Here is a 16,502-nt window from a genome sequence, read left to right on the forward strand (position 1 = left end):
TTTTATTGTAGTACCATTATACGGCCGTCAAGCATAACCCATTTTCTGGAACTCAGACACATCATGTCTTGTAGCCAGTTTAACCATCTCCAATCATCACCTGACACCAAAAGTACAATGTACTGATTATATTTTTTAAAGTAGTTCTGCCTCTTTCAACATTTATAGAGTAACATAGAGTTTACTACGCCCTCAGATGGATAAATCACCTGCTGATATCAAAGTCCAAGTTCACAAAAAAAACAAAGAACCACTTGCATTTATATGGTGCCTTTCATGAGCATGGGACATCCAAAATCCCTTTAGAGCCACTGAAGTACTTTTGAAACAGTTATAATGAAGGCAGCCAATTTGTGCATAGCAAACTCCAATAACAGCAAAAGATAACGACCACATAATCTGTACTTCTGGTGTTGATTGAGGTTCAAACATTGGTCTCGATGCCGATGATAACTGTCCTACTCTTCTTCAAAACAGTACTATGGGATCTTTTACGTCCACCATTAGAGGAGAGACAAGGACTTGAGTTTCTCTCATCCGAAATGCAGCCCCTTGAACAGTGCAGTGCTCCATATACTGAATGTTAGCTGATGTTTTGGAATTTGACTTGAACCCAGAACTTTCTGGCTCAGAAGCAACAGTGCTACTCATAGAGCCACAGCAGACAATTAATGACAGATGCAAGAGCTAAGAAATCCTAAGGAACTAACAGATCAGATCTAAGCTCTGCAGTCCTACCACGTTCAGTTGTGAATGGTGGAGTAAGCCAGTGGGAGGAGGTAGCTCCACAAACATCCACAGCCTCAATGATGGGGGAGCCCATCGCATCATTGCAGAGGAGAGCGCTGTAGCTTTTACAACCACCTTCAGTGAGAAGTGCCACATAGATGACTGATCTCAACCTCACCAAGAGGTCCCCAGTATCACAGGCACCAATCTTCTACAAATTCAACTCACTCCACGTGAAATCAAGAAATGGCTGAAAGTACTGGATACTGCAAAGGCTATGGGCCCTGAAGACTCATGTTCTGGAATTAGCCACACCCCCTGACCAAACTATTCCAGTACATCTACAATACATCAGGCACCTGCCCAGCAACGTGGAAAATTGCTGGTATGTTCTATCCACAAAAAGTACAAATCCAACTTGGACATTTACCACTCCATCAGTCAACTGTTGATCATCAGCAAAGTGATGGAGGAATCATTAACACAGGTGGGAGGGGCAGCGGGCAGTAGGGAGGAGGAAGAGAGAGGTGGTGCGAGGGGGAGGGAGGTGGAGCAAAGGCAGAGGGGGAGGGAGACTGAGGCAATGAGAGGGGGATTGGGTAGAGAGTGGGTTAAGGAGTAGGGGAATTTGAGAGAGAGAGAGATAGAGGGGACCAAGAGGGGAGTGTGAGGGAGCAGGGATTAGAGACCAAGTTGGTGGGTATACACATTTGACTCTTATAATGTAGTATATACATTCCCGGTGGCATCAGAACCATTCTTGCTGCGACAGCTGTCAGATGGATCGTTAACTTTGACATCAAACCATAACTGATTCCCCAACCATCCAAATTGCTGAATATATGGAAGCGAAAATTGCTACTGCTGAAAAAGTGAATCAAAACATAACTGTAGCAGAACTCCTTCTCTCTTCTTGAAACAAACAAGCTCTTAATTAACAAAACAAAGCATCTTCTGTTCCTTGAGAGAAAAGAGCTGACATTTCGAGTCCAGATGATCCTTTGTCAAAGCTCTGACAAAGGGTCATCTGGACTCAAAACATCAGCTCTTTTCTCTCCTCACAGATGCTGCCAGACCTGCTGAGATTTTCCAGCATTTTCTCTTTTGGTTTCAGATTCCAGCATCCACAGTAATTTGTTTTTATCTTCTATTCCTTAATATGTTAACTGATAAAGAGAAACAATTTAGGTGAAACACAATGGGCATGTGCTTTTTAAAAGAAATTCTATCTTCAGCACAAAGTAACTTCCTAAACCACTCTAAAACATCCACATCCTGAACACTACTTCTGTTGATGTTGAACATGATGGGTCAGATCTTCAATTCAGTGAATTGCATTTTGCATGAATCAGAGGACTAAGTCAACTAGAAAACTAACAAATCAAAAATGGCAATTGCAACTTTTGCATCAAACATTTGCCTTAGAAGTGACAGCTCACTTTCACATGGGCAAGACACTAAACTAAGACCTACTGCCACAAATCATTATTTCCCAATGTAATCAATGTTCATTCCTTCATATAATCCAGTAAGACAGCTTACGTTTTATTTATTTGACACTTGTCATGATTTACTTTGTCATTCCTCTACCGAATGCCAATAAGTCCAAACAATGATGATCATGCCTACTTTAAAACTAGATTACACAACTGAATACAACTATACATCAGTAAAAACACATTTTAAAATTTGTGGTAATATTTCAAAAGAAAGAGCAAGAGGATTGTAAGAGATAGGAGCAGGACTTGGACATTCTGTTCCTTGAGCCTGCTCCACCATTCAATAAGATCACTGTTGATCTTCCACTTGCCCACACTGGTAGATTGGCAGATGGATTAGATGGACATGAGGAAAGGATTTCCCATCCAGAGCGTGATGGACATCAAGAATTCATTGCCTTAATTGGTAGTCGAGGCTGAAATGCTTCACTCATTTAAAAGATACCAGAATCTGCATCTAAAGTGCTGTAACCTGCAAGGCTATGGACCAGGTGCTAGAAAATTGGATTAAAACGAGCGGTTAGTTCTTTTTTTTCTCTTTTTGGTCTGCACAGATACAATGAGCTGAATGGCCTCTTTCTACACCATAACTTTTCTATGGTTCCAATCCACAATTCTATATCAGTGATTTTAATTTAAAAATTCCCTTGTGAATCAAATTGCCTAGCTAAAGTTGAGCAGATCATACAAAGAAAAAACTAGTTTTGTATTTTTGTGGTGACATCGTCTTCACTTTGGGTAAAAAGAGAACAAAAATAATCAATTACAGCTTGTTAAGGACTGAAGAATGCTTGGAAATTTTGTAAGCATTTTAGAAATACTTACACATTCATTGAATAATCTCTCACAACTATTACTCATTACTGTAGATGTACAGAAAATTGACAATTTCTCAATAACAGCTGCAGCTATTAAATAGATGCATACAACATGAAGTAGAAATAAACTGAAGGATATTTTAAGGAAGTTAGATGAAGGAGGTTGAGACATGGCCCAAGTGGAGCATAAACACGAGCATAGACCTGTTGGGCCAAATGCCTGTTGCTGTGCTGTAGTTACTATGCAAGCTAACACTGCACCTACATTATAGCTGAACTGCATTGTAACTGATTGTTATGAAATTTTCACCCGAACAAGAAACCATTTTCTCTACTTTCCACAAGAAGTTCTAAGATGGTGAACACTCAATATTAATAAAACTGGGTGAAAAGTCACAGACCAGAACCATTAACTGTTGTCATCTCCATAAATGTTGCCCGACCATGGCACGGCATGGTAGCACAGTGGTTAGCACTGCTGCTTCACAGCTCCAGGGACCTGGGTTCGATTCCCGGCTTGGGTTACTGTCTGTGTGGAGTTTGCACATTCTCCTCGTGTCTGCGTGGGTTTCCTCCAGGTGCTCCGGTTTCCTCCCACAGTCCAAAGATGTGCGGGTTAGGTTGATTGGCCATGCTAAAAAATTGCCCTTACTGTCCTGGGATGCGTAGGTTAGAGGGATTAGTGGGTGGATATGGGGGTAGGGTCTGGTTGGGATTGTGGTCGGTGCAGACTCGATGGGCCGAATGGCCTCTTTGTGCTGTAGGGTTTCTAAGATTTCTAAGACCTGATGCATCAACTGCATTTTCTACTGTTATTTCAGATTTCCAGCATCTTCAGTATTTTGTTTTTGCATTAATAAAACTAACTTTATTTGAAAAATTGGGAAAAATTTTTTGCACAAATCCATTTAACACTTGCTATGATCAGAAATGTGGGGTTATAGCCGAAGAAACACTGAAGAAATTAGGTGTTTAATATATAACCTGATCAATGTATTTTCACATATAAATGGTTACAATGGAGTAGATGTTAGTGTTTGTACTTGTCAATGAGATGCTAAAGATGGCACAAATCTTAGGTAATCGCAGAGTATTCAAGGAGAGGTCATAAAAATGTAATTTTTTTTATAGAGCGATCACCATTTGGAACTCTCTGCTACAGACCATTAGTGATGCAAATGAATACATTCTTGAAAAAGATACTTAGATTATTGCTTTAAAGAGTGGAATATCAAAGGTGAGGACAGTTAGAATAAAGTAGGTGACACATGGAGGAATGTAATGGCTTTTTCTGCTGTAAGAGGGGAGGGATGACAGAGAAGAGAAGAGGCCATGGAAAAATAAATTAAAAAGCATGATGCTGTCTTTCTGATGAAACATTAAACCAAGGTCCCAACTGCATTCTCAGTTAGGTGCAGAAGATCCCATGGTGCTATTGAAGAACAGCAGAGGGCTTCGCCAACATTTCTCAAACTAACATCAATACAACAAATTATCTGGTCACAATTCTTCACCATTTGTCGGATATAGCTGTGCTCCAATTAATTGGCTGCTGTATTTACTATTAGAATAGCAACTGCACTTCAAACAAAACTTCACGCTTGTCTATATAAAATGCTTTGGGATATCCTGGGTTCATCAAAATCCATAAATAAAAGTTCTTCCTTTTTCTTTGATGCAAAGTTTCAAGATATTCCCACTCATAACAAGGCAATAGAAAAAAAATAAAAACTATAAATGACATTGTAAAGTGCCTATAAACAGTACTTTTAAATTGAATCAGATTTTTTAAGAGGGAAAAGATAGTCCAATGCCCACAGCACCAAAAGTGAGTAACATTACCAAACCATGACTGGACATGCGCAAGGGAGTAATTCAACTGAGAATTTCAGTGAAGTCAGAGTACAATCAAACTTGTACACTTTTTATGACCAAAATATATCACCAACAGCATTTTAAATATATATTTTTGCTTATATTGTAAAACATACTTCTAAACAAATAAACTTAATTTTAGACATTTTCTTTGTGCCAAAAATGGAGCAAGTCAAGACAACATAGCCTGGAGGGTTTAAATACGGTTTAAAAAAAGGGGAGGGATTAAACCCAGCAATTACTGAATAGTTAGGCCATAATCAATGGTGGGGAAGTTTTTAAAAAACAATAATCCAAATGTAATTAATTAATTTTCATTCATCAGCCCATACTTTCCCAAATGCCAAAGCATGACTTTGTCAAAGTCAAATCACGATTGACTAACTTGTTTGAGTTCTTTGATTAAGTAACCAAGAAGGTGAATGATGGTAGTGCTGTCAAGAGTTCCAGGATACCGACCCAGTGACGGGGAAGGAACCGTGATATAGTTCCAAGTCAGGATGGTGTGTGACTTGGAGGAGAACTTGCAAGTGGTGGTGTTTGCATACATTTACTGCCCTTGTCCTTCAAGGTGAGAGAGATTGTGCATTTGGAAGATATTTCAAAGGAACCTTGGTGAATTGCTACAGTACATCTTGTTGATGGTGTATATACTGCAGCTACTGTGCAGTAGCATGCGGTAACATTCATGCTGTAGTGAATGTTGAAAGCGGTGGATGGGGTGCCAGTCAAGCAGGATGATGTCAAACTTCTTGGATTGTTTTTGAAGCTGCATTCATCCAGGCAAATGGCACATACGACTTTGAATGTGCTGGAGAAGCCAAGGGATACAAGGACATGTTAATGGATTAAGTCATAAGCAAAATACCGCAGATGCTGGAAATCTGAAAAGAAAACTGTGAATATGCAGCAGGTCAGGAAGCATCTGTGGAGAAAGAAATGATAATGGGTGGAATTTAATGTGGGCAACATGGGTGGGGGCCGGGGTTGGTGGAATCGACCTTCGCAACAAAAATGGGTGGCCGTCGACAATCTCTGGAACATGGAATACGGAACTGGTAGCTGGCTGTCTCCAAGCATCCCAACTCCACCAGGGCCATTAAATCCCAGAAACCAAGCAAATCGGCTCACAGCTCCCTGTACCAGCAGGAACATTGGCCATTGCCAATATTGCATTGTGGCCTATGGAAAGGATTGCTGATGATCTTCCAGGTCATCGAAGTGTGGCGTGATGGAGGTTGACAGCAAGGTCAGGGGATTCCTCAAGTCCCTCCCTTCCTGATACTGGGTCCCTCAATTGGACAGACTGCCAATAGAACTCCAAGGCCATCCTTGAGCCTTCCTGTCCGCGAACCAAGTGTGACAAATTCAATGCAAGCAAATGTGAGGTCATCCACTATGGATTAAGGCTGGAGCTGAGTGTTTTCTCAATTATAAAAAGCTAGAATGAGTAGAGGTCTAAAGAGACTTGTGTATGCTGGATGAAATAACAAAGTTTAACGGGATGCTAGCCTTTATATCTTGAGGACAATAATACAAGTTATAGCATAGCCAAACAAAGTCCTGGTTAGATCACACACACACAGTGGCATATATTATGAAGGATATATTGGCCCTGGAGGGAGTGCAGATTTACCAGAATGATATCTGGACTTCAGGGGTTAAATTATTAGCAACAATTACACAGTTGAAAGTTATGAAGTTATGGGGTGATTGGATTGTAGCTTGAGATATTAGAGGATATAGAAAGAGTAGATAGAAATAAATTATTTATATCAAGATGGGCAGTCTAGGGGTAGGAGGCAGAGCCAGACCTTTCAAGCTCCAGGGACTCAATGGCCTACGCTTGTTTCTATGACCATATGATCTAGAGGTCTCTAAACATCATAGGAGCATAAGTTAATAAGGCCACAAAAGAAAGGAAATGAAGCACAGGCATTCACTTCTGGAGTGGTAGTGGTGGAAAGCTAGGATGTTAAACTTGCATAAAACCTTGGTTAGACTACACTCAGGGAATATTGTGCATGGTTCTGATCTTGGATATTGAAGGATTGGAGAAGGATCTAAAAAGATTCATGGAACAAAAAGACTTGCATTTCCACAAGTGCCATTCATGACCATAGGACATCTCAAAGCAGGTTCCAGCCAATTAAGTATTTTTGAAGTGTTGTCAATATTGTAGTACAGAAATGAGGCTGATATCAGAACTAAGACGCATTCATCAGGAACGACAGAACAGGCATGGAATCTTTTCTCTAGAAAAAAAAAGGCGGCTCAAGAGTGACCTGATCATCATCAAGATTTGATAGAATTGACAACAACATGCATTTCATTAACACCATTAGATAGTTAACCAACTAAGGCGTTTAACAGGATCATCAAAAATATGGCACCGAACTACATAAAGGAGACATTGGGACAGATAAGTAAAAACCTGGTCAAAGAAAAGGTTTTAAGGAGCATCTTAAAGGAGAAGAGAGGGGAAAACAGGTAAAGAGACAGAATTGGAGGAATGCAGTGATTTCAAAAACTTATAGGAGTAGGTTACACAGATAGAGACATAAAAATATTTCTACTTGTGGGAAAGTCCAAAGCCAGGGGTCAGGAATATTACCCACTAATAAATCCAATAGGAAATTCTGGAGAAACACCCCTTCAAGATTTTGACCTAGCAACAGTGATGTATTTCCAAGTCAGGATGCTGAGTGGCTTGGAGGAGGACTTCCAGTCGGTTGTGTTCCCATGTATCTGCTGCCTTTGTCCTTCTAGATGGTAGTGATCATGGTTTTGCAAGGTGCCGTTTAAGGAGATTTGTTGAGTTCCTGTAATGCATCTTGTCGATGGTACACACCGCTGCCATCGTGCAAAGGGGATAGAGGGAGTGAATGATTGTGGATGGGGTGCCAATCAATCAGGCTAATTTGTCCTGAATAGTGTTAAGCTTCTTAAGTGTTGTTGGAGTTGCACTCATCCAGGCAAGTGCAGAATAATTCATCACACTCCTGACTTGTGCCCTGTAGATGGTGGACGGGCTTTTATACCTGGCCTCTGACCTGCTCTTGAAGTCACTGTGTTTATATGGCAATCTAATATGCCAGCAAATAACTACTTCAAACACTGTAAATATAACCTGAAATTTGCAACTTGCAAATAATTGCAGTACATTTTTCATAGAATCCGACACTGCAAGAGGAGGCCATTCGGCCCATCGGGTCTACATGACCACAAGGCCACCCAGGCCCTATCCCCACAACCCCATGCATTTACCCTAGCTAGTCCTCCTGACACTAAGGTGCAATTTAACATGGCCAATCCATCTAACCCACACATCTTTGGACTGTGGGAGGAAACTCACACAAACACGGGGAGAACGTGCAAACTCCACACAGACAGCAACCCAAGCCGAAAATCGAACCCAGGTCCCTGGCGCTGTGAGGCAGCAGTGCCAGCCGCTGTGGATTATATAGACTGCAAAATAAATCAACAAGCAGAGTATACCTGAAGGGTCTGGAATTATTTTGTTTAGACATCTGAATAAAAATCTGTGACCAAATATTAATACAAATTTTGACAAGATTTTCAAAAGACAAACTTTATGCAGTTTGATTAAAAATAACTGACTATCTTTTCTGTAATATCTAAATTAATCACAAATTATTGAGACTTAAAGTGTGGAAAATCAATATAGTAAGCCAACAACAGATGATGTTTGTCACACACTGGAATGTATTTGCATGGTTCCAAGGTCAGCAGCCCAACAATTAAATCTGCTTCAATTACAAATCATGGCCTGAAAGTAGGACATAAAACTCTGGCAAATCAGACATTTTCTCATGCACATTCTGGACTAGTCAATAGGTCCATCCATACTGGGATGTGTTAATGAGATTACCATTCCTTCACACCAACACAATGCCTTCCAGAACTTGCATTGGAGGTCCACTGGACTCCAGAGTTGGCCGACTTATTAACCTCCAGTTCTTCACTGATCTCTGGCGCCAAATACTTCTATCATAATGATTAGCCAAATGCTCTAATGGACTATCAGGAAGAGTTATGCATATTTTCCTATTAAAAAGGGATGGCCCACTTTCCTGATGTATTGCTTGCGAATCCTAGAAAGACATTTCAAGCCAAGAATGATTACTGGATTACCTCTGATGATTTCCAAAGCCTGTTACTATTTTTCCCTCAACTATCGCTAGTGATTACTGAATCTTTACTCGCTCATTGAAATAAATTTTCCATAATTTCATCCACAAAAAGAAAAATTCAGCAGATACAAAATGTAACACAAATGAAATTCTGCTGCCACAATGGATGCTGAGGTTCCCCCTTCTATGACCCCTCCTTCATTTATGCAGGCAACTTCCAAGAGACTACCTCATCCAAGTAATTAACTTCCATAATGCGGCCTCATCGGATTGAACACATTTGTATTTATCATCAAGATTGTTTGCATTTCAGGTTTTTAAGCATCATTACAGCCATGTTTACAACAATATACTTTGCTGCTTTTATTTGTTTTTGGAACATTTGTTTAAAGTTTTTTAAAAAAAGATTTTTGATTTGGCTCTGCAGATAAAATCGCCATATTATTATTTATTTTATTTCATAGTTATATTCTCAGCAATGTATGTTATGCACTACTAAACTTTCTAAACTCAAGCATGTAGCCAGTTTCCACGTCTGTGGAATCATTCTCCATCTTCCTTCCCCTGTTTGTGGGAAAAGTGCCTCACAAGCAGCTTCAATGTAAATCTTTGAGAAATCACACACTATTTTTAATTCATTTTTATTAGTGTCACAAGTAGGCTTACTTTAACACTGCAATGAAGTTACTATGAAAATCCCCTAGCCACCAAACTCCAGTGGCTGTTCGGGCACCATGAGGGAGAGTTTAGCATTATCAATGTATCTAACCAACACATCTTTTGGACTGTGGGAGGAAACCGGAGCACCCGGAGTAAACCCATGCAGACACAGAGAGAATGTGCAGACTCCGCAAGACAGTGACCCAAGCCGGGAATCAAACCCGGGTCCCTGGCGCTGTGAGACAGCAATGCTAACCACTGTGCCACACCGTACACTATTAAATGCAAGAAGGGATTTCATCTTCAATGATAAAGTCATTTCACTTTTTTTTTTAAAAGGAAGGCTGCTCAGTTTCCTGGCTCACTGATTAACAGTGGCATGGAAACATGAGGCACTGGTTTATCTCTGCAAATTTTCTATCTCCAGGAAAATTGCTGACCTTTCCCTGGCAGACGGAAATTTGAATGAGCGAATCCCCACCTTGTCTTTAGACATATTTGGAATAGCTAAGTTTAAATCTGCATTTCTGGAGGTTTGGAAAAAAATTGCTTCCTCACTTGGAAACTGATGTGCAGTTTAGAGAAACCTAAATAAAAGCCAAAAAATGAAATTAATGAAAGGTAACTTTAGAAGACATTTTTCAGTGCAAGATTCAAAAGTGCAAAGAACTTCTAAAGTAATCAAGCAGTGATCACAATCATGCAATCACCTTCAGCCAAAATGGGTTGGTTGGCTTCATTGTAACACAATTGTAATATGTCAGTCCGTAATCCAACAAAATAAGATTTTCTAATTATGCAAGAGAAAATTATTAATCCTTTTTTCCTGAGAAAAACTGTCAATGTAGTTTGACTACATAGCAGCAAAACTTACACCAACAACGGAAAGTAGAATTAATTTGAAAACTGGAATTCTACAAGCAGCGTAAAACTCATTTGCATCAAATTTGTAAATTTTTAAAGATGAAAATGAAGAACCATTCATAAATGTCCTCCAATAAAAATGTATCAAACAAAGTTGTTTGTCAAGATTAGACAGAATATAAAAAGCAGCAAAAGCTACTATAGGATTAATAAATTGGAGAGAGAGAGAAAGCTAGCTAAAAATATAAAGACAGGTAGTAAGAGTTTCTACTGATATGTTTTTTAAAAAGTTAACAAAGTAAGTGTTGATTCTTTTGAAAGTGAGTCTGGGGAATTAATAATGGAAAATAAGGAGATGACAGATGAATTGAACTAACATTTGTATTGGTCTTCACAATAGAGGATACAAAGTAACATTCCAGAAATAATGTAAATCAGGAATTGGAAGAGAGTGAGGAACACGAGAAAATTACAATCACCAGGGAAGTAGTACTTAACGAATTGTTGGAAATGTGGGTTGACAAGTCTGCAGGTCCTGATGGATTTCATCCTAGGGTCTGGGAAGAGGTGGTGAGTGATATAGTTGATGTGTTAGGTTTAATTCTCCAAAACTCCCGAGATTCAGGGAAGGCTCTACTGGATTGAAAAATTGTAAATGTAACTCCTTTATTCAAAAAGGGAGGACGACAGAATCCAGGAAACCGTAGGCCAAATAGGGTAACATCTGTCATAGGGAAAATGTTAGAAGCTATTATTAAAGACATCACAGCAATTGTGTGAATGGAAAATCATGTTAACCAATTTATTGGAGTTCTTTGAAAAAGTATTGTGCTGTGGAAAGGGGAACCAGTGGATGTACTGTCCTCAGATTTTCAGAAGGCATTTGATAAGGTGCCATAACAAAGATTATTGCGGAAAATAAAAACTCATGACGTAGGGGGTAACATATTGGCATAGATAGAAGATTGGTTAGTGAACAGGAAAGAGAGTACGCATAATTGGGTCACTTTCTGGCTGGCGAGAACTAACAAATGGTGTGTCATTGGGATCTGTGTTGGGGCCTCAATTTACTTATACAATTCATTTATATAAATGATTTGGATGAAGGGACGGAAGCAATGGTTTGCTTCCGATACAAAGATAGGCAGGAAAGTAGGTTATGTGGAGGACATAAGGAGGCTACAAAGGGACATAGATAGGCTACGTCAGTGGGCAAATATCTGGAAATGGAGGATAATGTGGGAAAATGTGAAATTGACCATTTTGGCAGGATGAATAAAAAAGTGTATTATCTAAACAGTTGGAGTCTGCAGAGTTCAGGGATGCAGAATAATTTGGGTATCCTTGTGCATGGATCACAAATGTTAGTCTGCATGTACAGCAAGTAATTAGGAAAGCAAATAGAATGTTATTGTTTATTGCAAGGGGAATTGAACACAAGAGTAGGGAGGTTATGCTCCAATACTGCCGGGCACTGGCGAGACCACATCTGGAGTACTGTGTACAGTATTGGTCACCTTATTTAAGGAAGATGTAAATGTGTTTGAAATAGTTTGGAGAAGATTTACTAGACCAATGCCTGGAATGGACAGGTTTTCTTATAAGGAAAGGATGGACAGCCTAGGTTGTACTTGCTGGAGTTTAAAAGAGAAAGAGGTGACTTAATTGAAACATATTAGATCCTGAGGAGACTTGACAGGATGGATGTGGAAAGGATGCTTCCACTTGAGAGAATCTAGAACCAGGGGTCAGTGTTTAAAAATAAGGGATTGCTCATTAAAGAAAGATATGAGGAGAGTATTTTTTTGAGGGTCGAGTCTTTTGAACTCTTCTCAAAAGACAGTGGAGGTAGGATCTTCGACTATTTTTAAGGAAAAGGCAGATAGATTCTTGATAAGCAAAGGGGTGAAAGGTTAGAGGTTTACAGCATGGAAACAGGCCCTTTGGCTCAACTTGTCAATGCTGCCCTGTTCTTACCACGAAGCTTATCCCAATTGCCCACATTTGGCCCATATCCCTCTATACCCATCTTACCCATGTAACTGTCTAAATGCTTTTTAATAGACAAAATTGTGCCCACCTCTACTGCTGCCTCTGGCAGCTTGTTCCAGATACTCGCCACCCTGAGTGAAAAAATTGCCCCTCTGGACTCTTTTGTATCTCTCCCCCTCACCTTAAATCTATGTCCTCTAGTTTTAGATTCCCCTACTGTTGGGAAAAGATGTTGACTATCTATGCCCCTCATTATTTTATAGACCTCTATAAGATCACTCCTAAGCTTCTACGCTCCAGGGAAAAAAGTTCCAATCTATCCAGCCTCTCCTTCTAACTCAAACCATAAAGTCCCGGTAGCATCCGAGTAAATCTTTTCTGCGCTCTTTCTAGTTTAATAATATTCTTTCTACAATAGAGTGACCAGAATTGTACACAGTATTCCAAATGTGGTCTTACCAATGTCTTGTAATACTTTAACAAGATGTCCCAACTCTTATATTCAATATTCTGACCGACGAAACCAAGCATGCCGAATGCCTTCTTCACCACCCTGTCCACCTGTGACTCCACTTTCAAGGAGCAATGAACTCGTACTCATAGATCTCTTTGTTCTATAACTCTCCCCAACACTCTACCATTAGCTGCGTAGGTCTGCCCGATTTGATCGACCAAAATACATCAGGTTATCGGGGTAGATAGGAATGTGGTGTTGTGGTTACAATCAGAACATCCATGATATTATTGAATGGCTGACCAGACTCAAAGGGCCAAGTGGTATGTTTGTATGTCATCACTTTTATTCGACCAACCAAAAAAAATCCCCTTCTGTCACTGCATGCCCATTTGTTTTTTGATTGCTCCATCAAATTTTATTTCACATGCAAAGATTGAGAAATCACCAATTCGACTTAAATGTCACAAATGGATTTATTACTAAAAATTCTACTATTATGACGTGCACTTTAAAAAAAAGTGATTTTTCTCTGACTTTATTCAAATATATTTTCATCTTTACTATTTTAAAATTTGCATTATGCTTCATTAAGTTTTTTATTTTACACATGCCTAAAAACATTATTCAACTGGAGACAACTTACTGGTGTCAAGTGTTTTGAGCTACTGAGAGTTAGTGTTTCAGTACTACCCAACAGCTAACCCAATTTCTGGTCATCTTGTGGATATGCATCAAGTTATGTTGTGGGCTCCTAAAGAATACGATTAAACTGTAAATGCCTCACTATTTTTGCGGTTTCTTCAACAACAATGTAAATACATCCTCAAAAAACATTTCTTATTTAATCAATTTCAAGATCTGGGCATAACTGACAAGGCCAACATTTATTGCCCATCCCAAATTGCCCTCGAGCAGCTGGTGAACCTTCATCTTGACTATTGAGTGGCACGCTGGGCCATTTCAGAGGGAATTTAAGAGTCACCCACATTAGGTCCACATATAAACCAGAGCAGATTCAGATTGGTGAACCAGGTGGGGTTATTTTACGACAATCCAGTAATTGTATGTCATTATGACAGATACCAGTTTTCTTTCAGATTATTAGTCCCAGGCTATTAGATTGCTACTCCAATAACACAATTACTATGCTACCTTTCCCAGTGACAAATATTTGAGACCAAGCACTTGCAGTTATCATTTAACCCGTTATCAATAGGATCCAATAGCTCATGAAAAAAATGCTTAAGTTTGAATGTGAAATGACAATGTGACATTTATGGAAATATCTTTGCACATGTATATATGATGCTGATTTCACTGCTCTCGCTTTCTATTAGTACTTTGCAAATTGAGATTTAAAAGCAACACAAGTAGATAAACGGCTTCAAAACAAATACCCAACGCAGCCCGAAACAACTCATTAACCAATACATCTTTTGATCACAACTTTAACCTTAACTGTATTCACAATTAAGCCACTTGTATCTAGTATCTCAACAATTGATACATGCTGATAAACAACAATTATAGAAGTGAGCAATTGTTATTCATGTTTTCCCAAATAGGATTTCTAATTAAGAACCCCAAAGAGCAATATTTTTCTTGCCAACCCATTCCTTTGGATTTTGGAATATACAAAATATACAATCTACTGCTGTTAATTTGTGGGTTTTTTTAGCTTTTTATGAAAAACTTGCCATTGCTCAGCAGCATGAATTAAGTAAACATCACTGGATTTAAAATGGAGTATAGTGTATTCTCAAATAATATTCAAGTTTGGCAGTCTGTTGAACGAACAAATTCCAGCACAATAATTTTCAAAAGGATTTGAAATTGGTGAGTGAAAATCACTTGTCAAATTTGGGAGCAATCCAATCTTGAGGTCCCGAAGTTACAATAGTGTTTGCTCACACACCATCCCAGCAGTTGCCAAAATATCGATATTTATAAGTAACTACTTACCCAGTAAGAAAGTCACTTATATTAGTTATGAGCAGAATATTCACTTACAGTTCAACAAAATAACTGTTTTCCTCTATTAAGTGCAATGCTGATTAAATGTTGCATTTTGGGATGAAACATTAAATCGAGGCCCCTTCTATCTCGAGGTAAATGTAAATGTCCTCACTACTCAAAGAAAAGCATTCTCCAAATGCACTAGCTATTATTTATCCCTCAAACAACATCACTAAAATATATTTAGCAATTTCTCACTTCTGTTTCTAGGGAACTTATATGAAACCAGACTGCCATGTTTGCCCACATAATAATAGTGAATACATTTCTACATTCTTCATTTGCTGACAAGTACTTCAAAATGTTCTGAGGTTGACATTATGCAAGTGCAAGTTCTCCTTCAGGTATGTAAAGCAAACATCAAGAATGTTCATGTAAAAACCAAAATATTTTCCAAGTTGTGTCTAAGCTAGATAGAGTTATTATAAACTAAAAGTAGTGATATCTTAGCCAACTGATATCTTGCACAATATATTTGGCATTTATTTTATTACTTACAAGCAAATTAATAACGTGAAACAGAGCATGGTTTGCTAACTGTAATGACAACTCGAAACTTACAACCAAACAAATAAACTAAAACAAATCACAGTTCGTTGAATGCTGTTACAACTGGAGACCATTATAAAATCCAAACATTGCACACATACCAAAAGACAAGGCAATTGGCCATTAAACAGTTCAAAATTGTCATTCGGCAAGTGCATAATGTTTGAATTTGTTTTGCAGTTTCCAATTGTGACAACATTCATTAACACTGGACTGTTTCAATGATATGGTTGTAAAAGATAGCTTTGAGGGGCAAAGAGCTGCAATTTGAAAGGCACAAGCAGTCTTCCAGCACCTTATTCAATCGAGCAAGTTTGAGAGGATTTTTCATAAAATAACCACCTTTTATTCCTTGCCATAACCTGTTTCATCCAAGTGTAAGTTTAGTACTTCACAATTTTGCTTGTTCTGAAATGTTTCCCAAAGTTTCATCCATTGGATCTATATTTCAAAATGCAGTTTTATTGGTTATCTTCATTTATCAGTAGATATTAAGCACAACAGTGCTCCAATACTCCTAGTACTTTTACTGCTCGACCTGCTCTGCAGTTTAAGTAACTATTTTAGAAAGAACAATCTGAGACGGTCAAGCATTACCACTGTGGACAAAAGTAGTTAACATAACTCTTCAAAAGGGAAACATTGTCAAGTAATGGAGTCAATGCACAAACAACTTACCTTCATTTTCGGTTACCCTATTTGCTTGAGTACTTCCAGCTCGAAGTTGTGATCACTGCAGTTAAGGAAACGACACAATCAAAGTATGTTCGTAAAATTAAATTGCAATCTACAAGAACTCTGTACCACGCTCAGAAACAAGCTTCCAACAGACTGAAATGTAAATAACGTGTTTTTCCCCCTCGTTCTACACCACCGTCCCATAAAGGGG

At 38.8% G+C, this 16,502-nt stretch overlaps 1 protein-coding gene across 4 annotated transcripts in view; it reads right to left on the minus strand.

Annotated features, from left to right (window-relative positions):
- The window catches only part of arid4a (AT-rich interactive domain 4A), a 100,298-nt gene that overhangs the window by 82,659 nt on the left and 1,137 nt on the right, over positions 1–16,502 (minus strand). For all 4 annotated transcript variants that reach the window (XM_078233847.1, XM_078233850.1, XM_078233849.1 and 1 more), the window contains exon 2: positions 16,292–16,346. In XM_078233847.1, the coding sequence (XP_078089973.1) occupies positions 16,292–16,297 (6 nt within the window). In that variant the 5' untranslated portion in view covers positions 16,298–16,346. The remainder of the gene's footprint in view (positions 1–16,291; positions 16,347–16,502) is intronic.

Source organism: Mustelus asterias, chromosome 18, assembly GCF_964213995.1.
Source record: "Mustelus asterias chromosome 18, sMusAst1.hap1.1, whole genome shotgun sequence".
Lineage (NCBI taxonomy): Eukaryota > Metazoa > Chordata > Chondrichthyes > Carcharhiniformes > Triakidae > Mustelus > Mustelus asterias.